Source organism: Lacerta agilis, chromosome 11, assembly GCF_009819535.1.
Source record: "Lacerta agilis isolate rLacAgi1 chromosome 11, rLacAgi1.pri, whole genome shotgun sequence".
Classification (NCBI taxonomy): Eukaryota; Metazoa; Chordata; class Lepidosauria; order Squamata; family Lacertidae; genus Lacerta; species Lacerta agilis.
In genome coordinates this window covers 35,269,646-35,295,514 of record NC_046322.1, presented here as the reverse complement: position 1 = coordinate 35,295,514, position 25,869 = coordinate 35,269,646, and the positions used below count along the sequence as shown (strand labels likewise).

At 39.7% G+C, this 25,869-nt stretch overlaps 2 protein-coding genes across 10 annotated transcripts in view; both read left to right on the top strand.

The window, feature by feature from the left end:
• Nucleotides 1-5,463, top strand: part of KIAA0825 (KIAA0825 ortholog) — a 180,328-nt gene extending 174,865 nt beyond the window's left edge. For all 3 annotated transcript variants that reach the window (XM_033163690.1, XM_033163688.1, XM_033163691.1), the window contains one exon: nt 4,941-5,463. In XM_033163690.1, coding sequence (XP_033019581.1) covers nt 4,941-5,064 — 124 coding nt within the window. In that variant the 3' untranslated portion in view covers nt 5,065-5,463. The remainder of the gene's footprint in view (nt 1-4,940) is intronic.
• A 7,295-nt stretch (nt 5,464-12,758) lies between these two features.
• Nucleotides 12,759-25,869, top strand: part of FAM172A (family with sequence similarity 172 member A) — a 223,663-nt gene continuing 210,552 nt past the window's right edge. For 2 of the 7 annotated variants that reach the window (XM_033163658.1, XM_033163660.1), the window contains exons 1-4: nt 12,803-12,907; nt 16,715-16,838; nt 19,283-19,384; nt 24,770-24,870. In XM_033163658.1, coding sequence (XP_033019549.1) covers nt 16,733-16,838; nt 19,283-19,384; nt 24,770-24,870 — 309 coding nt within the window. In that variant the 5' untranslated portion in view covers nt 12,803-12,907; nt 16,715-16,732. Of the gene's footprint in view, nt 12,908-16,714; nt 16,924-19,280; nt 19,385-23,248; nt 23,423-24,769; nt 24,871-25,869 lie in introns of those variants that run through there. The other 5 variants (XM_033163663.1, XM_033163657.1, XM_033163659.1 and 2 more) reach the window with 5 other exon arrangements.

The window sequence follows — 25,869 nt, the reverse complement described above, 5'->3', positions numbered from 1 at the left end:
CTTTTTAGTTATCTTGACTATAACCTAGGTCTAAAGAGAAGCTGATCTTTCAGATTATTTATATATCTTGGGAGGTTGCTGCAGAATTATCGCAAAAGCTTTCAGAAATTGCTATTTCAGACAATAACCATATTTTAAATTATTGTTCCCAGGTAAACATTGAGTATTCTCCACCGGAATGCAAGGGCCCTTCCATTGCCATTTCCAGAGAAGTTTTTGTCCTTGAGCAGCTACATGACCCTTGATGTCCATGTTCATTTATCACTGTATATTAAATTCTCATTCCATTGGAATCACAACACTGCTGAGTCTTCTGCTTGAGCACTTTGTGTGCCAATCTGTAGATTGGCAAGTTTGCAAACCATCCATATGAGTTTGCATCCGGAATCAACAAAGAAGACAGCGGTGTTGCTTATTTGTAGCTGTTGTTGTTCATATGGTCCTAAAAGGTCATGTATTCTGCCCTCCATTCTTACTGTAGAAGCTTGACCTTTATGCTGCAGCTCCAGCATGGTCAAGCAAGCATGGAATAGGTTGCATGTTCCATCTTGCTGAAATACATAGAGTGCTGAAAATACATTTACCCCGAGAAGGGGGCAGGGGTGGTCCTTAACTCCAATGCTTCTGAAAGGTTCTCTGCTATAGCTTGCGTGTATGTATCCACAAACAAAGGACCACTCAAATAACAACAGTGCAGGGAAGAAGTAGCTCTATTGAACCCTTCCTGAGTTTTTCCAGGATCAGCTCTCTTTCCTTACAAGGTATTGGTATTTTATATGAACATATAGAACAACCACCCCTAACCTGGGGCCCTCCATATGTTTTGGACTACAACTCCTATCAGCCCTTAACTATGTTGGCTGGGGCTTATGGGAATTGTAGTCCAAAATATCTGAACACAATCAGTTGAAGAAGGCTGATATAGATCATAATCCTATCAAAACTGAGCTCATGAGAGTCCCATTAATATGAATGGAAGAGCTAAACATGTGCTTAAGACTCACCTATTGAAACTAATGTGACTTAAAATGCTTAACTTGGATCATACCTGTTGTTTGTGTCAAAATTATTTCCACCACACTCCTTGTAATTAAAGTTTTTGTGATAAATTTTCATAGCATTTGCACAGCGTGGTGGCTACTTTATTCATAAACAAGATATTCAATAATGGCACCATGACATGATCCAAGCATCTCTAGTACCAATTTGGACAGCAGATTTAATTTAATTTAATCTTCAAAAATTCTAATTTAATCCTAAATAAAGATTGTGCCAGTTATAGATTTAAAAGACATCTAAAAGCCACATTGTTGTTAATTTGAAATAACACTGGTTAGAAGTTGGCTGTTTGACTGATGGAGACAGTATTTTAAAATGAATTCATTCATATTACTTGAACTGGTACATCACTAATTTTTTGCCAGCTGCTACTGCCAAAATAATGGTTATGCATTTTGGATATGCTAATAAAGGCATGTTCCATTCTGGACATCTCTTGAGTTATAAATGTTGAGTCCCAGCTTCCATTTGAACATAGAAACATGCTTTTTATTCATTTTGGAGCAGTAATGATAATTTGTTCCCTTGACTCCTGCTGTATGTTATGATTTTGGGTTACTTTAAACTCAATAATGCAATCATTTCTAAGAAACATGCAAGTTATATTTGATCAGTTTCCAGTTTTACATATTCCTATGTACATTGGCAAAACTGGGCACAAAATATGTGCATTTTAATTTTGGGAGGGAAAATGGGTCCAAATGTGATCTTGGGGACCAATATCAACATCAGAGCTATCATTCAATAAAGGACGCTGAAAAGTAATTGGCCCTAATCCAGCTTCAGTTACAGGCAACTAGTCATGCATAACAAGTGGTGGCCCTAGTATAGCTGCAGATGCATTTCCCCATTGGCATAAAGAGATGCATCCAGCCGCTTTAATGGGGCTCAGATGGGGATATGCATTCAGAAATGCACCATCAACAGGCACAGAAGGCTGTTTCTGCATATGGAACTCTCTTGCTGGGTGCAAGCAATACCTTTTAAGTGAATGAACAGATTTTCACATAAAGAGTTTCTTCAACATACACTAGCAACCTATTTATATTTCTACCAAAATTAAGTGGTTTAGGTGCTTTCTCTAAGTCCTTTCTAGTTGTGTTATCCCTTAAAATTTAGTCTTATACCTGAAATGGGCAACAAAGCATTTTGAAATACTTTCTGTTGCTCAAAATATCTGAGTCAACATTCAAGTAAAGGGTGCAATGCTTGTTGTTAGGTTTGTTCTACGTGACACATTCAGGGACAGAAAAAGAAGCCATCCAAATTTAGGATACTTGAGATGGTGGTAGAACAATGCATACCATTAATAAGGCTGGATGCTTGAATCATTGTGCCATATTAAAAAGAAGAACCAAATGGCTACAATAGCAAAATAGAGAATCCATATTTTAGATTGAATATAGTGGTACCTCGGGTTAAGAACTTAATTTGTTCTGGAGATCCATTCTTAACCTGAAACTGTTCTTAACCTGAGGTACCACTTTAGCTAATGGGGCCTCCCGCTGCCGCCCCGCGATTTCTGTTCTCATCCTGAAGCAAAGTTCTTAACCCAAGGTACTATTTCTGGGTTAGCGGAGTCTGTAACCTGAAACATCTGTAACATGAAGCGCCTGTAACCCGAGGTACCACTGTAGTAGTATTGTACAGGGGTAGCCTTGCTATATAATACACACTGGTATTCTAGGGAGCTGCAGATGGTGAAACAAGCTGGACAATGGGTTGAGTGCTAGTTGCATATACCATATATACTTGAGTATAAGCCTAGTTTTTCAGCACACTTTTTGTGCTTTAAAAGCTGCCCTCGGCTTATACTCAAGTCAACCATTCCTTAAGAAGTGTACAAGAACGGTGGTTCTTTACTCTCCCCAGGCAGCTTGTTCCATTCCTGAACTGCTCACATAAATGCAAACTTTAGACCCCAGAAGGCAGAAAGCCTATCAGTTAAGGATGTATTAAAACACCACAGGTGCTCACTTTCCCTGGCTCCTGCTTAAACAGGACAGGATCCCAGCCTTCTCTGTATAACACAAGGGAACATTGCGCTGTGAGTTAAACCACAGAGCCCTAGGGCTTGCTGATCAGAAGAATGGCGGTTCGAAACCCTGCGACGGGGTGAGCTCCACAGCAGCAAAGGAGGAAGAGGAAGGAGCAGCCCAAAGGGCTGCTTTGGGCTGCTCGTTCCTCCTCTACCACAGTGGCAAAGGTGAACCGGCTTATACTTCAGTCAATAAGCTTTCCCACATTTTTGTAGGGAAATTAGGTACCTCGGCTTATATTTGGGTCGACTTATACTCGAGTATATACGGTATCTCATTTGAAGGCCAACCAAGCACTGTTTAGAGTTCATAATTGAGTCTACAAATATGGGCAGAAAAAGGCTTCTCTTGCATCCTTGTACAGCAGAGCTTTTATGTGATGTATGGAGTGTTGTTTTACCTACTGGAGGTCTCCTGACCTATCTTTTTGAGGATGAATTGGCTTGACCTTGTGGCAATTTAGATGTTACCATTACTGTCCAATGATAAACCTACTTCAATTTTGTGGGATCAGTTTTAGTTTATGCAACCTAAAGACATGGATACAGGGGTGCTTGCAGGGATGCACGCAACCACTTGCCCTCTGGATACGTGCCCATCATAACTGGTACAATCAATGGGTTGACCAGGTGTGTCTAAAATTGGTGAACTCTTCTTTGCATGATGAGATAGTGCCTGCTGTTTTAAAGGAGGTGGGTTGTGTGGCTGCTACTGCAGCCTGTGGATACTCCTTGATCCATCTTTGTCACTAGAGGCCTGAGTAAGTTCTGTGGCCTGGAATGCTTTTACCAGCTTCAGCTGGTACACCAGCTGTGACTGTTGCTGGAACCAGGATAGCCTGACCATAGTGATCCATACATTGGTAACCTTAAGATTTGATTACTGTAACAAGCTTTATGCTGGGCTGCTCTTGCATCTGGTCCAGAAGCTGCAGCTGGTGCAGAATGCAGCTGCCAGACTGCTCATAGGAGCTGGCTACTGGCAACATGCTACTCCTATCCAGAGAGGACTACACTGGTTGCAAATTTACTACCAAGCCAAGTTCAAGATTTTTATGTAAATTCACAAAGCACTATTCAGCTTAGACCCAAAGTGCTATCTAATTTCTTTGATCACAGAGATTCTTTGAGGTGTGCTTCTTATAGTTTGGTTGTCCTTTACTAGGGACTTAGCCTTTAGTGTGGTAGAACCTGGCCTGTGGAACTCACTTCTAGTGGATGATCAGCAGGAATCATGCATTCTATTAATTTGTATGCCGCCCTTCAGCTGAAGATCACAACATAAAAATACAAAATGAGACCACAAAATACATAGTAAAACAAAAGCAAACCACAAACATGCTTAAAAGGCCTTAGAATGTTAATATTTTAATAATCATTTGGACATCTCCTGAAAACTGTGTTATTCCGACAATGTGTCATGCTTTTAAAACATATTATTGTTGTTGCTTTGAAATTATTGAGGTTGATGGAGTGTTTCATATTATGAAGTATTTTATTTTTGTAAACTGCCATGTTCAGCCAGTATGCCTTGAATGCAGGAAGTAAATAATCCAGAGAATGCAATACATGCACAGATAAAAGTTTAGTACATAGACTCCAAAGCACTGAATGGCCCATGATCTAGAAATACCATAATAATAAATCATTTCTACTGAGTGTGCAGAAATGTGTGTAGGGAAATTATATATCTTATGCAGTTAAGAATAATAAATTGGGTCCACTAAATACATGAAAGTCAGTTAAATAATTTTCACCAGTATATTAAGCAAATAAGTGTGGTATCAGCTTAATGAATTTGAAGAAATACAATAGTTTTGTGTGTGTTTTTTTTAAATTTCAGATGGGAGATGAAGGAGGAAGAAACTCTAGAAGAGGAGGAAAAAGTGATGCTGGAGCACTTAAAAAACCTTTATCTCACACCAACCTCTCTTGCCTCTGAAGATAAAGCAGAAGAGAGATCTTGACTTGAGTACTACATTCATAAAGAACTGAGAATTGATGCTATTCCAAAGAAGCTCTGGGTGACATTTAATTGTGGTGCCCCAAGTTGCGCAATCAAAACTTTCCCTTCTTTCCCTCTCCCATGCAGGTTGGGGCCGGGGGTCCCTCTGGAGTAGACTGGAAGATGGAAGTGTAGGGAAGGGAATTCCCACACATTCAATGGCACAACATTGGATCTTGCCCTCTGCATAATTTGTACAAAATTTGGTTTGTATGTTTGTATTTTCTAGGGAACATTTAAGTGCTATGTTTTGTTACCTTTTCTGTTGTTTGTTGGTGTACAGATATACCTTTGTAAGGAATATAAGAAAAATATTAACAATTTTAAAATGTTTAAAATAACTGTAAACTTAAAAATTAAAACTGATTACTAGCAATTGGATGGTAACCTGAAACTACCCAAAGTACTGGAGGCTTGAGCCAACAGATAGTTACCATGTCGATGTCAATGGACAGCTTAAATAAAAATTCAAGACCAGACTGTGCATATGACATGACATAATACATAGAAGTGTTGTTTCATAATTTAGTATAATGAGTGCAAAGTTATTAGAAGCCATATTAAGAATAGTTGCAATATCTGAAACATATTTTGATATCATACAAAATTGGCAGTTTTAGGAGCTGACCACTCTATTGAGTTGCTGTATTAAAGTTGCAATCCTATGCATATATACCTAGGAGTAAGCCTCGTTTAACATACTGGGATTTACTTCTGAGTAAACCTGCACAGTATTGCACATTTAGTATGCTTACTGCTTGAGAATCTAGAAATCAAAGATTAATGATAAAAACTTTTCCTTTGTCTCTTGTCCCAAGGAAATGGGAACTGGCTCCCAAAATAGTTGGGAGATGCAGGAACCTTTCTTTTTACATAATTGAGTGTTAGCGGAATGCAGTTATTCTAGACTCTTCTCTCAAAATCTTGACAGTCTGATCTGATGTTCTTGTGTATACAGCAGCAGTAGATGACAGATGAGTAGCTCTAGTTGACTTACTTAGCATAGGGTTCTGCTTTAGCACCTGCAACTTGAGCAGCAAAAATAAGCAGCAAAAATAGTATTGACCTGTATATCTCTTCCCTTATATTCACATTCAGATATAGTAGATATAAGGTTAAGTACCCAAGGAATATTAGAAGTATCTAATATCACAGTTCACTTTTTGTTTATGTTGTTCAGTCGTTTCCGACTCTTCGTGACCCCATGGACCAGAGCACGCCAGGCACTCCTGTCTGGCGTACTCTGGTCCATGAGGTCACGAATATACTTAATTGTTTATACTGAATATATTTGTTTATACTTAATACTTCAGTATCTTTACATCTTATTATTGTAGAAAAGTCCTGTTTCTGTCCAAATCTCTTATTTGTAGAAACACTAGCAGAATATTGGGAAGAGTATCATCTCCTCCTCTGCACTCCCCTCTCTTCTGCCTTGACTCCTCACTCATCGGCATGAGTGCAAATATTTACAGTAGTGTAAGAGGTAGAACTCTTGCTGTATTCAAACCCAGGGTCTGTGAGTTCCAGGGCAGCTTGCCTATCATACAGGAGCAACTGCATCTTGTTTAAGTAGAGAAGTACAACATTCAGGGCACTTCTCTGTGAAGAAACACCAGCAAAATAAAATAAGAATCTTGGTAAGTGAGCATGATGAAGAAATGTATACTTGGTTGTTTGATGGAGATGATGTTGTTTGCCTTCAAAAGTTTTTTTTTTTTAATCCTCCAGTTCTATATTCAGGGAAATTCATTTAGGTTTGTCTTCCTTTTATTCATAACAACATTATTCAAACTCAACTGTGTGCCCCTCTTGTGTAAACTAGTGCAATTTAATCACTTTTTTATATTCCTATTATTTTATTTTGTTCCTTTGTCACATTTCTCATGAAACTAGAGTATCTTTTATTGTGAAACATGCTTGTGCTTAGTTTGTTTCAGTGCTTGGTGGTACTGCTGGAAGTGATTGTAACTTGAATAAGAACTGCAGTTATTTGATAACTTTTCTAACATAGCTCAGAGATTGAACAGGGGGTGTCAAAGGTGATGTACAAAATACATGTACTTTTCTTTAATAGCTACTGTTCCTATAAACCCTATATGATCTCTCATTCCTTCCAAGGGCATTTTGTAGGCTCTATGGGCAATAAAACTATTGATTCTAGAACTACTCCAGATTGTGAGTGAATGTTCTTTAATACATTGCTCCACCCTCTCAGCAGTCCGAGGCCAAACATGGGCCCTGTTCCTTTCAATTAGTTTCCCTCTGGCAGAAACATTCGATTTTCTTCTCAGCTGGCAGACATTGTACCAGCATCCTTGATATTTACCTCTTGTAACTCCTACCAATGACAAAACTATGCTAAAAATTCATTTTATGGAAGTTCTGACAATATTACTTGATAGATGAAAACTGCCATTCCTAAACACAGGTAGAATAAATTTTAGGGGGAAAGGCAACTTCTGCCTGAGAGGGAGGCAGAGGGGAAACCAGTTTCTGAAGCATGTAACTTTTAAGAAAACAAAATGGGGCATGAACAGGATAGCACTGTCACTCTGGTGATACTGCAGTACATAGATGCAAAATGTCTTGTGCCACTTCTTGTGCTATGATGTGGCAGATTTTAGCAACATGGTTGCAGTATACCAAATACCGGTATTTTAAGACAGGTTGTATACTGCTTGCACAGGTCCTTCAATGCATGTAATCATGTTTCATCCAACGTGGAGCCCGATCATTGCTTTTTCTCCATTTGTCCTATTCAGAGCCTGTGCACTGGCTTATACAAATGGCCCCTTAACATATCATGGGCAATTAAAATTCCTTGGAAACTGAGATCTCAGAAGTGCCTCACCATAAAAATATTTCCAAAATTTGGGAAATTACAGTCATGCAAAAAACAATTATTCGTTCCAAGAGCAATAAAGACACATCTTTGATTGCTTTGCATGTCTGCCACCCAATTGATCTAGAATTCATTAATATCCACAGAAATTTGTTTTAAAATTACCCTGTGCATCCAGCAGCTGCTGCAGCTTTTATTGAGTGAATGTAGGGAAAGTGTCAAAATTGGTAATGTGGGAAGCAACCCTTTAATATATTTTTTAGTAAACGCAATATTAATGTGGATATTTATTTCCCTTTTATTCTTGACAGAATAATATTGAAACGGGGTCAGTTACAACACATTTCCATCCTCTACTACTTCTTCCAATTTCCCAGTTCAAAAAAATAAACACAAAATTATTAAGTAAAAAATAGATATTAATTAGACTTAGACTTGCTGTTGCTTCCTTGGTCACTCACTCCCGCTCTCTAGCAAGGTCACAAAATGAATATTAAACAAACAAAAGTTCCTCCAATTAGTAAACACTCCTTCTTACTTCTGTAGCCTTTAAGGAAACAGCTCTGAGCATGCTCAGAACTAACATATGGTTCTGATAGCATTAGCCTGTCACATAGGACTGTTTTGAAGCTGCCCTAAATCCCCATATAACTGCTAGTGGCTGTACTGAACAGGCCTCAAAACAACAAATGGAGTAAGCAATTTCCACCAGGGCTGACTTTCTAGCAGCCCTATCAGTCACATGACTTTTCTGTTTAGAGATAGATGGGAGACCTCATTGCCATAGCTATACTTTTACGACTGGCTGAGCAGCTCGGAGAGCTGATTGGCTAGAGCGATCAGGAGATTAACAGAAATGCCTCATAAATTCAAGGAAATATAAAATGTGTGTGGGACAGGAAAGTGTGACTTTGAAAATGTGAGGATTTTTTTTTAATTGTTTGACATTTTCAGTAGGAAGGTTGGGTCCCAATAGACATAGCAGATCAGCGTCCACTGGGGTTGATTAGATACACACATATACCTAGAACAGAACAATGTTTTGGTTCCATAGAAAATCTGGGCATATGGAATTTGCGTGTAGAATTTGGTGAATTTCCTTTTTACAAAAGAAGAAGAAAACGCTCAACAACCTCAGGCTAAACTAAAAAACAACAACAACTTTTGTGTCCAGATATTGCAACCCTCCATCATCAGTATTCAAAAGGCTGAGCTAGATAGAAAAACCACAGGGCCATAGAAAATAGCTGAGTACAAAAGAAGGAAATGTTTGATCAAAACCTTTGACATGTGTAGTTCATATAGTTGTGCTGTTTCCTCTGAGGATTAAAATGCACAAGACAAAATATACTGTTTATAATTTCTAAGATGCCATTTCTTGAAAATCTTACATAGATATGCTGGGTTACATCTCATTAGTTTTGAGAACTGTATTGTTCATGTTGAGTTGGTTCCAGAACTTGCAGTACTAGTCTTCCTGAAATCCAGCTATGTGTAGTCAACTCTATCACATTACTTTTTAAAGGCATAATAGTAGCAGTCATAACAACAGAAGCGCATAGTATTTATATACCGCAATTTAATACTTCAAAGTGATTCAAATACATTATCTCAAAATGACTTGTGGGGAGCCCCCTAGTGTCAAAATTTGTAATGTGGGAAACAACCCTTTAATATTTTTTTTTAGTAAATGCAAAATTAATGTGGATATTTATTTCCCTTTTATTCTTGACAGAATAATATTGAAACCAAAATAAATGAGCTGTTCCTGAATTCAAAAAGATTATTTTATGTACTCTGGCAGTCTGCACTTCAATGTGAACAAAGAAATAGCCCTTTTGGGCACAGATCAAGTACTGAGTGCAAATGAAAATCCATCCCATACAAACATTATCTTGACACATGGAGGCTGAGAACCTAATTCTGGGAAATGTGATCGCTGCCTGCAAAGTGCTAGTTGCAACCAAGTGCATAACTGAAAGCTGAGGGCATTCTTTGTCTTGCATGATCAGACTTCAAGAACACAGGTGCAATTACGCATGCACTCCTAAGGCAGTGGGAATATTACAGCTTTAACCAAACCTACTGGTGATTTAACTACTGCTTGCAAGACCTGCCTTGTTTGATTTTAATAGTCATCTAGCATCCACATGCAATCCCACTTTAGAGGATCACCCAGCAGCTGCTTTTTCTTACTGACAAAAATAATATATGGAAAGCAACACAGGTGCAGGGTTAATATCTTAATAATATCAAGCATAAAATAGCTTAACATATAAGGAAAGTGTGATAATTCCAACATGTTTTGAATAATACACTTTGGGAGATCAGCTACAACTCTTCCCATTAAAATTCAAAAGGCAGGAAATAACCTTTCCCTACGAAGACTTCCAGGAGATTGGCATTGGTTGATGAAGGTAAGTGGTACTCAGATTGCCCTGGGACTATCACATGTCATTTCCTGTCATTCAGATAGATTATGCTTGATATTATTAAAATATCAGTGCCCTTCATTTTTTCATGATTGGTGGTACAACCCTTGTTCTTCATGCTCTTTGTATTTTATTCTTTTTAAAAAATCTATTATCTTTGAAGATAACAAAAATAACTTTTTTTAAAGCATGTAATTCAGAAGAGCAAAGATATAATATTTTTAGATGGTTTGGAATCGTCCAGAAGAAGAGGACAGATTGAGGTATGCCCTTAGCTACTTGGTCACAATGAATTCAGCCATATCTTCATCCAGATAAGTTGTAAAATAAAATAAAAACCCAATGCAAAGCAAATACTCTACTGCTGAGCTGCAAGCCTTCCCCAGAAAGGGGAACTGGAGAACTGGAGAAAAGGAGGAGTATGGGAGTGTCAACTAGGCAAGTAACCACACACACAACTACAGACAAAACATTAAACTTATCCAAACATTCCAAAAATTGTATCAAGGGGAAAAATACACAAATGAACAATGAGTCCTTGTTACACACTTAGGAAAGAATATATCAATAAATGCCAAGCATAAAGGATTGATTACATCAACAGACTGGCAAAGTTAACAACAGCCTTGGGAAGAATTCACAGTGAAATCTTTTGGTGCACCAGGCCAAGACTGAATATGAAGAAAATTATTGAATTAACTGCATGACTTCAGTATCTGTCAGGTGTTTCCCTCCCCATCCACTACTCGGTTCACCATGTAGCTGGCATTGGCCCTACCAAAAGGTTATGGCACATCTAGGGGTTGGGCTTGCGAGTGAGGAGACACTGGGTAGGCTGTGGCACTGATGCCTACCTGAAAGTGACCCAAGGCCCATTGGTAGGTTATGGACCACTGTTTGAGAAGCAGTGCCTTATTTGGTCAGGAACAACAAATGATCACAGGTAGGGACTCACAGGAAAGGGCTTCAACGCCAGACACTTACTGAGCCCCAGAGCCTGGCAGAGGACTCAACAGTGGGCCAATTTCCCACTGTCCAGCAGGAGAAGTACATTTTGGCAGAAGAAGTAACACTGCAATGCTACATTGCCACCTCAGGTATCTCCTTCAAGGGTAAATGGGGGAGGTGCATTGTTTCTGGAGCAACAGAAGAGGTCTACTGGAGCCATCTAGTTCAACACCCTGTTCTCACACTTGACCAACCACACTTGCCCCATTTGTGATTCCCAGCATCTGGTATATAGAGACATATTGCCTCTGACAGTGGATATAGGACATCACTTTTTAACGTCATTCAATATGAATTGTGTGAAATGCTTTTCAGTGTATTGAATCTTCAAACATTCAACTTCATTGGATGGCCATGATTTCTAGTATTACAGGAGATAAAAACGTTTATTTAGCCACTTTATTCACACCATGCATAATTTTATACACTATCATCTCCCTCCCCACCCCTTACCATTTTTCGAAACTAAAGAGCCTGAAATGTTGTAGTTGCTTCAAACCCTTGATTGTTTTGGTTGCCCTTTTCTGAAACTTTTCCAGTTCTACATACTTTTTGCAGTGAGGCAGCCAAAACTGTACACAATATTCTATGTGTGGTCTCACTATAGATGACATTACGATGTTGGCAGATTTATTTTCGACCCCTTTCCTAATGACCCCTGACATTGAAATCACTACTTTTCCACAGTAGTTGCTAGGACTGGGGAATATATCAGTTTGAAGTTTGCATTGCGATAACTGTTTTATAATATTTGACCTGGCAATATATCGCTAATCATGACATGGGAGGACTGGGTGATACCTGATTTTTAACATCGCGATACATCATCACCAGCTAAACACTGCAATCTACCACAATGTCCAAAATAAGGAGGAAACAATGTCCTGGCAACTGCTACTACTTAGGGTTGACGATATTATCAAGCACCACAAAGTCACTTTCATCAGCTGGCAAGCCAAAATGCATCCAGGCAGGTTTGGGGCTTGAAGCAACGGATCTGATTGCTTTAGCTAATCGTACTGAGGTGGAACTTCCTTCACCAAGTGAGGGCAGAAGAGAAGCAAGCGGCGGCTTCGCCGGCTCTTTCTGAGTAGACTCCGAGGGGACCTGCGCATGCTCACTGTTGACTACCCAGCGCATTATCTCGCTGACGTCTCGGCTCTCTCTCTCTCTCTCCGGACTTGACAGCGACTTCTCTGTGCGCAGGAAGCGGGCGGGTGGGCAAGAAGGAAGCCCCTCCCCCTTCCTTTTGTCCCTTAGTTCGATTGCGCGCGGGTTATGTGTGACGTCATCCCCGGGCCCGGAAGTGGAACTCTCGAAATTCGCTTCTCGTCTGTGAGCTGAGGGGAAAGGAAAGGGCGGGAAAAAGGGGGAAGGCAAAGCAAGCAAGCAAGCGAGGGCGGGACCACCCACCCTCCCCCCATAACAAAACAGTGAGGCGAGAAGCGGCGGCGCGTCTCCCGGTAACAAGCCTTGGCCACGCCCCCTTCCCTCCCCTTCACCGGGAAGGGCGGCAGCAGGTACGTTGCAGCCGTTGCGCCGAGGTTTGCGCGCGCCAACGGCCGCCCCCTTCCTTCGCTCTTCCCCCCCGCTGAGAATGGCAGAGGCTCACCTCACCCCCTCCCCCTCCCTCAGGTGTTGTGCGTGCGTCCGTGTAAGAAAGAGATAGGACTGACGGGTGGAGGCGGCTGAGGGGAAGCCGCCTTCTCCCTGCTCCTGGCCGCCTCCCTTTCGCCGTGGGCTGCGTGGCCTTCAGCCGAGGGAGCGAGCTGCGACTGACGTATCCACAGGCGGCGGGGGCACCGTCCTCTTCCCTTCCCTTCCCTTCCCGCAACTCGCGTGTCCACCTCGGGCGGAGCGCCGCTGCCTTTGAGCGGTAGCTGCCCTCGCTCTTGTTCTTCCTCCTGGTTGGCTGGTGCGACCAGGAAGTACAAGGTGGCCGCCGCGTCAGAAATCACAGGAGTCCCTTTTCCTTTCAAGCTGCTTCGCCCACGTTGTTTCCTGGCTCTGGCGCTCTGCTCTGGGGGCGGGGAGAATTGGGCTTGTCGCTCAGGGGAAAAAAAGATCGCCAGGACCTTGGCCCCGGGAAGAGGGAGGGAGAGGGATGGCAGGAGCTTGTCACTGGCCTCTTTTAAAAAATGTATTTCTCTTCACATTTGGCATATAGTCCGTGTTTGCTGCTCAGCCGAGTGCATTAAATGTATGCATAACAATCAGGATCTCGCTGCGCTGTGATGTTTTGCTGTTGTCACTTTATCCCTGCACTATATCCCTCCCTTTATTCCCCGCACTATATCCCTCCCGCATGGGAATTCCTTTTTTTCACCTGACAGTATGTAAATGCTGAGTCATCTTTTACTACTTTTCCCAAACTTGGCTTGCATGTAAAAACATAGATAATTGTAGTATAAATGAAATTGAAACGTTCACCTGGTACGTTTATGATTGCTAGATAGTCGTTTGAGCTCTGTCCAAAATTTTCTAGCTGGTTTGGGTAGGTTACGTAGTATTGCTTAGCAACGTGAGTTGCAGGCCTTTTGTGTTTCCCAGTACACATACGACCTACATTATATCAGATTTCAAACTGGTGTGCAGCATAAACACAAAACTCACAAGAAATGAGATTAACGTTAAAAACAATCTGGACTACGCTAGATTAAATCAGTAAAATTAATTAAATGTTTTGCAAGGTTGGGGTATTAATATCAGTATTTACCTTTTAATATATTGCTGCCTACTGCGTGTGAGCTCCCTCACTCAAGTTCATCACATTTACAGTACATTGTTTGATGTCAAAGAGTTTGTATACATGATTAACTGCTGTCTGTTGAGAGGGAATGTCAAGATATTAACTAAAATAGTGCAGGTACTTGAAAGCAAGTCAGGTATTTATAATGGTCAACTAACTAATAAGATAAAATTAAAAGTATAAAATATAAAAATCACAGTTGCAATAAAAGCAAGCTAATATTAACTGTTTTGTGGTGTATTTTTCTGACCCCATTAAGAAACCTGCAAGAAAACTGCCCTGGGTTAGAGGAATGTTTCTTCTAATCCATTGGCACACAACACATTTTCTTAACCTTCCCCTGACCTATGACAAAACATTTGGGTGTTTTACTACCCCAATCTGCTAACATTGGTGTAGTAAACACCCACCCCAAGGACAAAATTCATTTTATGCTACAAATGGTTTTTTTGTTTCCAGAAGGAAAATGGTATGTGGTTAGTGGTTGAAATTTAGGGACCTAAAGGTGAGAATTTCTGTCAGTATTCTAGAATAAATACCCTGTAGGTCTACTTAATGTGTGAATTGCACAATGAAAAGTGTGCGTGGAGGCCCACAAATTGGATGAATGAGAAAGAATTTAAAGGTTGGAAAAGGAGCTGATATAGTTGGGGGGAAATGTGGAAGGTTAGGGTGCAAATTCTGAAGCTAATGTTGATCATCATGATCCTGCTCTGCTATAGGATCTCAAGCTTTAGCTAACCAAGTGTTGAGGTCTAGCACAGTCAACTGGCCAGAAGGAGAGATCACTATAGTTTTGTGTCACAGATATTGTCGGACTGGAGATGGACAGAGTCAAGGAAGAGTGGGAGTGGGTAAAAGATGGGAAAAATAAGGTTAGAAGAAAGTGGCAGTGAATGGAAATTCATATTGGATATTTCCAGTCTTACAGAAGAAGCTGGCAAAAAGCTGCGGGATGAATGCAGGTTTAAAGGGTGAGCAAGGTTAAGGATATGAGCCGGGGATTACTGCAGGAAGAGAATTGAAACCCTGTAGACTTGGGGCTAGGTATATATGCATGGCATCACACTCATTCCTACTCGGAATGCTTGGGGTTAAGACATTGCTCTTAGAGCACAGGCACATTCTGTTGCAATGGAAGGTGGCGTCCTGCTCAGTTTGCAGATAATATTGTATCTTTTTCTCAATTAAAATAAAAGTAGCTTTTATGGAGCGGCTCTAAGAGCTTATAAAACAAATTATCTAGATTGCTTTCAGTCTGGCTTGTGACTTGGGTTTGGCATGGAAACTTTCTTGATCACCTTTGGTTATGCTCTGTGCTAGGAGATGGATAAGGGAAATGTGACCCTATTCTCTTGAATCTTCAACTGACTCTAGTATCATTCTGGACCATCTTGAAGGGAAGGGAATTGGGGTACAGTGTTGATGTGTATCTGCTCATTGCTGCAGATAGGACTCGGAAGGTGGCTGCTGGGGAACGGCTGCTGTTCCCCTTGGTTTATGGGGTTTGGCAAGGTTAAGGTTAAGTTTTGTGCCCATGCTACAAGAAAAGGTCTAGAGATTTGAATACAATCTCATCATGATGCTTATCACACCCAGCAATCTCTCTAGTTTTCACATGATTCTAAAGAGGCAGTTGGTAGATGTGAAAGCCTGGAAAAGGTGGAGTAAGCTGCATCTTAATCCAGACAAAACAGAAGTACTGCTGGTGGTGAGACTATCTAATTTCAGTTTGGATTTACAGACTATCTTGGAAATTGCAATTTGTGCAAAATGCTACATCTATGTTACTGATGGTTGCTAGGTGCTTTAATTACCATATAGTGGATTTCCCATGACTTATGTTAGTGACTTATATTAGCTGGTAGTTTGTTTCAGGGTTCAATTCAAGGTGCTGGTATTAAACTTTAAAGCCAAACATCTTGGGACTTGGACATATTTTCCCTTATATTACTTTCAGCATGCTTTTATCATCATCATCTGAGGCCTTCCTTCAGATCCCTCTTATAAGGTACAGCTAATGACATCCAGAACTTGTTTATTCTTTTTGGTGGTGCCTACCTGTGGTCATGCTGGTCACATGACCCGGAAGCTGTACGCCGGCTCCCTCGGCCAGTAACGCGAGATGAGTGCCGCTACCCCAGAGTCGGACACGACTGGACCTAATGGTCAGGGGTCCCTTTACCTTTTTACCCTGTGGAATGCCTTGCCAAACAATGTGTGCCAAGTCCTGTCACTGTATGTTTTCAAGCTGCTGGTAAAGGCCTGGCTGTCAAAAATAACCTTTGGCTGATCATTTTCCTATTTGTGCATTGCTTTGTTGAAATTATTACTGTGTTTTTTTGTTGCGATGGTTTCTGTAATTGGTTTTAACTTGGGGATTGTTTCATATTAGAAATATTGTTCTGTTGTTTTTTGTTTTGGATATCTTAGAGACTGCAAGGTAGAGTACCTTAGGTGAGATACAATAAATTAAATGAAATACACTGTACAGTTTTACACTGCTGATCATTTTCAGGAAACATTCTGAAGTGGAACCAAACTGATTGCAAATTCTGAACTTTCTTTACTTTTTCAGCTCATCTGCCCAAGATTGATGCATGTTCCCTCCATTATTTTAATCTGGCTGAGAATTTGGATAAACATGGCACAGCTTCAACAGGGAGGTCCTGATGAAAAAGAGAAGACTACAGCATTAAAGGGTACAAATTAATTTGGAACTTCTCCTCCATAGGCACTCCGTAGACTTTGTTCTGATGAACTATAATTTTGTGGTTAGTGAAACAGGTGAGCAAGTGCAAATGAGTGCAACCCACATTCTCAGCTGTTATACATTTCTTACCACTGCCTGTCTAGGTTTCTTTTTTCTTTCTCTGGAAAAGGAAGCCAATACACACAGTGGGAATGCTGTTATCTGTATACAGAGATGTGAACAACGCGCCCCCTAATCTTTCCTGCCAAATCCAGAAATGGACAAACTGGGGAAACTAAAATACAATGTTGTATACAATATTCTATTTTCCAAATGATGAGTAAAATATTTCTTTAAAACAGTGTTTTAAATAATATTGTTACACCCAGTTCACATTGCTGCAAAACTCTTAGAGCCTAGATTCAGTGGTGTGCATTGTAGTCAGGCATATCCAGAGGTGAAGTGAAGCACAGAGGTATTTGGGGCATATTAGAGGTGGAATGGGATCTCTACAAGGTGCCAGGTTGAAGCAGGGACCCTTGATGCACTTGGTGGCACCTTGTTAATGTGGACATCAGAATAATACTGCAGACAGATGTCTGCTGAAAAAGTAATGAATGGTATTCAACTAAGTTTTACTCAGCGTAGACCAAATGAAACTAATTGACCGTAGTCATGTTTATTAATTGCAGTGGTTCTGTCCTGAGCAAAACTTAGCTAACTGTCACCCAGAGTCTTTAAGCTTACAATAATGCCATAACAAAACTGTTTTCAGATTATAATAGTGAGCATGGAGAAATGTGAGATGGGGGGTGGGAATAGGTGACCTCCCTTGCATGAACAAAGTTCTCTGGATCCAATTTATTGACCTGTGATTTTGGCCGTGTTAATATAGGTTCTCTACATGAACATCTGGAGTAAATGGATGCACATCCTGACACTTACAATGTATGTGTCATTGTGGATGCATTTTATCCATGACTCCAAGTCATATTGAACATGTTTTACTTTAGTCAGTATGGGACCAATATGCTCCATGTTTCCTGTTACATATGCTATGGAAATGAAAATTGTGTGGGCCATGCTGGCATGCGATAGTGAAAAGCAAATGCTTTTCTCTCCCTCCCTGCCCCAAATACTTCTTAAGTTACAAATAAGCCACATTCGTAATTGCATAGTGTACGTGAAATTCTATGCTTCAGCACTGGTGCAAAAAGCAAAGCAAAACTAACAGAAACGAAACAGTACAGAGTGATTGCAACTCCACTGTCACCCACCAATCACAATGTTGTGACTGCTAATATCTGATAATACAGCTATACAGAAGACACCATCCAAAGTGTGACTGCAGAAATTGCTCAGTGCTTTCCAAAAACCTGGTCAAAGCCTTCTCACCCCAAGTGAATGCTGAAACACACTCCTAGGAGGAGCTCACTGTGTCCCACCCACATTAGATGCTTCCATGGCCCACTTTTTTATAAGAACAGCAAATAATAACTTAGTGTATGGGTTCAGCATGCAAACCTCTGGATTATTCATGTGGGCCTTCTACTTACTAAGTGGGCTGGGTATTTTTGCCATTTTGGTGTGTAGGACTAACATTTGGTTTGATGATCAGCTCTGAGCTAAGCCATCACCCCCTGCTATATTACTAACTTCGCATGTTTCTGTTTGCTCTGAAAATGTCCTTGCAGATTAGTGGTTACGCCAACAATACTTTCCACTGGCATAAATTCACTATGTTCCATGTGCTTTCCACAGCAAAACAAAATTTTCTAGTGACTGATCCTTTTTCTGCCCAGTAAGGATTAGTTTGGGGTAGCATCACTCTGTAAATAGGAGTGAGGAAACCTCTGCTGCTTTCCCCCAAAAATAACAGATTCCTGGGGAAACATTTCAGATGTGTTACCATATGCCCTTTGGCAACGTAGAAGACTGTACTGTCTTGATTTTGAAATTACAAGAATAGAAATGAAAAGTTGGACAGTTTCTAAGTAAGTTTCATTCAAAAGTACTTCATTGTTGTCTCTGGTAGCCTTCACATTGCTTCAGTTACTCTTGCATTATCACTCTCTCCAATAGCAAACTTAGTGAATGTTGGCAGTTATGGAGCCAAAATGAGTCAGCTGAGAAAGAAGAGGGAGGTAACAACTGATCTTTGGGGAAAACCTGAAGTTGGGCATGATGATACACTGCAACACTTTGCTGCTGGTTCCTATTGTTATGATCAAATGATCTATGTATGTAGAAACCTGTCGTTGGGATGGATTAATAACTGTCCAGCTTAATCTAATATTATCTGTTATTCAAAGGAGTACTGAACTCCAAATAAAAACTTGTTCAATGTATTCAAAATACCGTACATTTTTTAAAAAAAGACTTAAAAAGAAGGGCGAGTAATTAACTGAATTTGCAATCTACAGAAAGACAAATTTCTTCCCCACCCTTTTTCAGATTTGTTGTCTAGAATAGACTTGGATGAACTGATGAAAAAAGATGAGCCACCTCTTGAGTTTCCTGATACACTTGAAGGATTTGAATATGCTTTTAATGAAAGTAAGTAATGAATGCTGTAAGAACTCATTTAGAAGTGATTGAATATTAATATTTCCCCCCAGAACTTTGATTCATAGCTTGCTGTTTGAGTCTGATTTCTTTGTACAACTGTTTTAAACAATGCAACTAAAGTCATATACTCAAATACATCCTGTTTTCATCTGATCACAAATAACACATTTTATGTTGCTGTAATTTTTCCTTGGGCTATTCTAAACATAGGAACACAGTTAGTGGTGCCTCATTGAAAATTTGTATTCATTTTTTTCTAATGCAATGGTTCCCAAGCTTTTTCAGGCTGCTGCCTTCTTGGTTCTTTAAACTCATCACGACCCACTAAGAAAGATAATAGCACAATAAAAGCAATACAGTAACAAGTAATTTCACATTTACTCAAAATTCTAATTCAATAAAATTGATTAACTTGATCTAGTGATACCAACTGTCCCAAGTCTGATAGTCATTTGCACACTGAGCACCTCCCTGCCATGCTCTTGCCTACTAGTACCCCATAAGTAATCTCATTGTCCCCCAGGGGGTGGTACCGCCCACTTTGGGAAACACTTTTCTAACATGGTAGTTTGTAGGTAGCCTGCTTAACTTCAGTGTTTGTTGTTGTTCTTATATATTTATACCCAACATTTTTCCATGACAGGGACTCAAGGTGACTTACATTTAAAATAAGAACAGCTGAAAATATAGTGGGGGAAATAATAACAAATCCAATATCATCATCATTATTATTATTTACTATATATTATTATGTAATGTATTACTATGCAATATATTTGGAATCATGATAGTGTGCTGTCATAGCAGCTATGATCTCAAACATAGCTCAAAGCAAATCTTGCTGATTTTAATGAGAATTGTTTCCAGAGTTGCCATGAACCTGACCTATGTCTAGCTTTGCATGCTTGCAATTGCTCACTCTATGGAAATAAATGAAGAAGCTTTTGGAAGTAATTTATTTATTTGTTTATTTTATTAAGTTTGTATATAGCCCTTTATCTGTAGATCTCAGGCTGGTCCACAACATAAAAAATACAAGCTAAAAACAAAATAATAAAATGGGGGGAGCACAAATCAATATATCCCATCCCTAAACACCCTTCCACAAACACATTTAAAAGGGTATAGGTTGTTAATCATTAAAAGGCCTGGTTGAAGAACATTTTTGCTTGGCATCTAAAGGTGTATAATGAAGGCACCAGCTGAACCTCCCTGGGGAGAGCATTCCACAAGTTAAGAGAGTTGTTTGCAACAAAATTCCTGTGCTATTAGAAGATGGTTGGAGTAATGGCAATTTATGCTGCTGCTTACTCTTTAAGAATACAAAGCATGTAAGTCTCAGAGTTGCCCCTGGAGGGAAAATCTTAAGTGGTTTTTGTCATACTTTGTATTAGATCAGTGTTTTTCAACCACTAGTGTGCCGCGAGATGTTGCCTGGTGTGCCGTGGGAAAAATAGAAAAATTCAAGAGAATTACTTTATATATAGTCAATATAATAATTTGTCCATGCTTTAAATTTACCGGTACATTTAAAAGTACAAAACACACCCAAGAACTGTTTACTGAATTTAAAAAAAAAACTTTTTAAAATTGCTTTTGTTTAGGAAACTAATTAAGGCTTTGATGTTGTTAGCTATAAGTTGCCCAACTTTGAAGTGGAATTGTGCAGTCCATGCTAGCTAGCCCAAGGGCCTGGCTCAGGAAAGTTCCTCAGCCTTAAGCCTGGGAGAATTGTATAGTCACTGAACTAATCCAAAAGACTCGTAAAGGTAAAGGTAAAGGGACCCCTGACCATTAGGTCCAGTCACAGATGACTCTGGGGTTGCGGCGCTCATCTCACTTTACTGGCCAAGGAAGCCGACGTACAGCTTCCGGGTCATGTGGCCAGCATGTCAAAGCCGCTTCTGGAGAACCAGAGCAGCACATGGAAATGCCATTTACCTTCCCGCCGGAGCAGTACCTATTTGTCTACTTGCACTTTGACGTGCTTTCAAACTGCTAGGTTGGCAGGAGCAGGGACCAAGCAATGGGAGCTCACCCCGTCGTGATTCGAACCACCAACCTTCTGATCGGCAAGCCCTAGGCTCTGCCTTCTGTGTAACTTATCTTTGACTTAATAGATTGTTAAGCAGATGTCCTAATGGGCTTTTTTTGATTCCTAATGGTCAGTTAATTAGGAGACTAATGTCTCAGTCAGACAAGCCCTAAAAGAGTAAGCCTGTGAAGGTCTGGCCTTGACAGAAAAAGCCCCTTCTTCATTCCCTACCATACTATGAGACACTGCATACCTTCTAAGGCTATGTATACCAAAGGGGCCTTAAGCCTGTACTGTATTGTCCTTAAGCTAGTTTAAAAGCACCTCTGTGTATATTTTTAATCTCTGGTATTGCATCTGTTCCAGCGCTTGAGATTTGATGCAGTAAGCAAGTTCCAAGAGGAAGGCTGAAATGCTATACACATTTACTAGGAAATAATCACTGTGGAACCCACTAGGTCATTTCATCGTAAATATAATAAGATTCCACTATGCAGTATTAGTTTCTATCTGTCATTGAAAGCCAGCAAGGAAATACCTTTGGGGAGGGTTTAAATTACTTTTCCAAGTAGTCCACATCCAGGTGGTGTGCGTATGCAGCTGCTTTTTGTGAAGGAAGAGAGCTAGTCTATTCTAAGACGGTAGTTAAAAATGTTTTTAATGTAACATAGTTTGGCCCTGAGCTTCTATAAACAGCAAATATATGGAGCACTTTGTATGAGGTTCCAAAGTGGAAGGGAGTAAGCATAGGAAATATGCACTATGTAAGTTAAGTAAATTCCATGCCATTCAGGTTCAAAATTTGTATTTTGAGTCGTAGTCAGATAACAACAGGAAGTGTAAAAATGGACTATTGATGTGCACCCACAAATCCAATTCTTTCTGGGGTTAGGCCATACCAGCTGAAGCTTCTACACCTTCCATAAGCAGGCTTGTACAAAGCACATGTCTTTATATCCTTGGGGGATATTGCAAAGCAGAAATCTGACAAGAGAGCTGTAGCTTTCTTCCTAGAAATCTTAATGCTACATGTGAAATAGAAATCTGTCATAACCATTGCTATCCAACTGGCTATCACTGAGTTGAGTGTCCTGATAAGTCATAGAAATAAAGGCTGACTACAACCATAACGTGGGGGGGGGGGTTTGGCCCTAAAACGTGGCTTGTAAGAGACAGCATACTGAAACATGTGTATTACTCTTGACATGAAGTAGTTCCTATATTCTGAATAAGAAAACAACCCAAAACCTTGAGCTTTTTAATATTGTATCCTACCTTCCAATTTTATGGGGAAAAGCTTTTCTTGAAATGTAGTCATTTATGCAACACTTAGCTTTTTAATACCCTGATGACTTTCATAGGAAGGTACTTAGAAACTAAAAGTGTCATGAAAGTGATGCTATTTGAAAGGAGTGGTTCAACTTTTACTTTTCAGCTTCTTATTTTTAGAACTGAGTGTACAATCTCTACTGTTTCCTTTCTAGAGTGCACATTTAATAGTGTAGGTCTGGTTGCTAAGATGACTTGAAATCTGAATATGAATGTATGATATAGACTTTGAGTAGAATTGTTAAGGACAAGTGAACACATCCCTGTTCCTACTGCCATCAAATTGGCATGTTTGGCTGGAATTATTCATGTGTGCACTAATGCATTTTGACTATTGATTATATTTCTGTATGTGGAGGAAAGGGGTGTGTCTTATTCTAATTTGCAAAGCAATAATGAAATTTTAGTAAGTGATGTTTCAGTGACGCTTAAGAGAACTTGAAAATACACTACAATTCTTACTAGACAATATGCTGTGATTTCCTTAGGGAGAAAGGAACTTCACCAATAACCAGCCTTAAAAATGAGCATAGAAACTGAGTGTAGAATTAAAAAAAATCAGAAGCCTTGGACGAAGCATAGAGTATGATTATGCCATGAAGAAGGGATAATGTGACCTGAGATATTGGATATGATGTTGGGGAGGATCATTCCCCCTGGAGGTTAGTAATTGGGAAAAGTACACTGAAACTGAGGTAATGACAGTGCTGAGAAAGAAAACTACTTTGATTTCTCTCTATTCACACTAGTAATTAGTATATTCACAGGCAGAGATACTACAGATAACAGAAAGTTCTCACTTATTTTGAGGCTTCAAGACTTTTCGAAGCAAATAATAAAAAAGACTTTCATGTACAAAACTGTCTTTGCTGGGGCAAAGAAAAAAATAATTAACCTTTATCTTTCCCATTAAGATAATTTCTAGTACATGTAATTTAAACCCTGCTTTTACATCCAGATATTTCAGGATTTGGAGTAATAAGTCTTAGATACTCTTTTAATAATCTTTTTTTTCAAATTTCATTGTGACTAAAATGTTTTTCAGAGAAAACATTTGGCAGTTTTAGCATTTCTGCTCTCTACTATTTTTGCATTTCCTTTGATCTTTGATCTTATCTTGTCATGTATTAACCTACTTTGATATTATCAGTAATTAGGTACCATCTGAAGAGAACAGTAATGCATGAAAATAGTTATGGTTTGCACGAAGTTAATGTAATTATAGTATTCCCATATTTTGAGACTTCGTAGATTTCACCTGTACTTGTTTTCCCATTTAAATGCAGTGTGTCAGTTAAGTGACTTTTTTGTCTAGCTGCTGCACACATTTTTTCAAGATACAAAGATGTAGGAAAACATTAGTAAAGGCTATATGCATTGCTAATTGATACAATAGCATTGTGAATAATGCCCTATAGTCTGAGATACACAGTGTTCAATATTAGCATAGTACATGCTATTCAGATTTGGATCAGGGTGGCTTCCTTAATTATCAAATCTTATATGTAAAATTCAGCTTTGGGCAAATATGTAGGAGCACTGAAAAATAAATGCTGTTTTTTGTTTATAAAGCATTTCATTTTCTCTGGGTCTTCTATACCTGCTGTGAATCTGATCTGTGCTTATTATAGTATTGCCCATTTTCTTTGAATGTCCTCATACAATTACCGGTAGATTCTGAAAATTGGAAGGATGCTCGCTGTAGGGAATTTCCTGTACCCCCCTCAGCTTCTCAACCCGTATTCTGCAAGGTGGTTTTGTCAGATTTTCCTGATTATCCTTTGCCCAGTACTCACTCATGTCCCATCCCAGGTCCTTTTGAAAGGTCCTCCAGCTATCAGGTGAGGCTTTTCTAGAAGAGGAGGAGATGGGGAAGTCTTTTTGCTCATAGTTTTCAGCATTCAACCCATGAATACTTCTGCACAGTGAACAGTTTTATTTTTCCACAGTGAACTATTCTCTCCACTTCTAAAGCTCATGTTCTAAATCTAATATTGTTTCTTTTATAGAGGGACAGTTAAGACATATAAAAACGGGAGAGCCATTTGTTTTTAACTACCGTGAAGATTTGCACAGATGGAACCAAAAGCGCTATGAAGCTCTTGGAGAGGTATATATTATATACAAGCAATATACAGCTGTGCATACATTTGTGTTTATATTTGTTGTGTAGCATATTAACATTGTACTTGGTTAAATGACAGGTAGGTAGCCGTGTTGGTCTGCCATAGTAAAAAAAAAAAAATCTAAAAAAAATTCCTTCCAGTAGCACCTTAGAGACCAACTAAGTTTGTTCTTGGTACGGTATGAGCTTTCGTGTGGATGCACACTTCTTCAGATACACTGAAATGGAAGTCACCAGACCCTTAAATATAGTGAGGGACTGGGGAGGGGTATTACTCAGAAGGGTGGTGGGAATGGGTGATCAGCTGATAGGTGTGGAAAACCTGTAGACGACTGTTAACGACTGCAATTTTTACAGGGTCTTACAGGGAAAGGCAAGGGGTGAGATGGCTAAAGATAGCTTTGTCATGTATAATCCAATGTCTTTGTTCAGACCAGGTTTCTCCATGGTTTTAAGTTTGGTGATTAGTAATACCCCTCCCCACTTAATAAGTGAGAGGGGAAAGTTCAGTACAGTGGTACCTAGGTTCTCAAATGAATCCTTTCCGGAAGCCCGTTCAGCTTCTGAAACGTTCAAAACCAAGCCACAGCTTCCCCTTGGTTGCAAGAGCTTCTTCCACTCAGTGGAAGTCGTGTCGCATGTTCAGGTTCCGAAAAACGTTTGAAAATGGAAGCATTTACTTCCGGGTTTTCAGCGTTCGAGAACTGAAGCATACCACAATGGAGGTGTTCGGAAACTGAGGTTCCCCTGTATTTTAAATTGAAGGAAATTTAATTCCTCTTTTCCCAGCTCCATGCTGTAATGGGAAGAAATCAAACTCTGAAGAGCAGAGAGACTGATTTTCCTTCCTATCACACCATCAGCCTGAGAAGAAAGGTCTATCTGTATGCATGAGAGTGAGCATAAGATGGTCACACTAACCACCCACACTGCTCATATATTGGCTTTGGCAAGTTGGTTAATAGAGAATTGGGCCACCCCTAA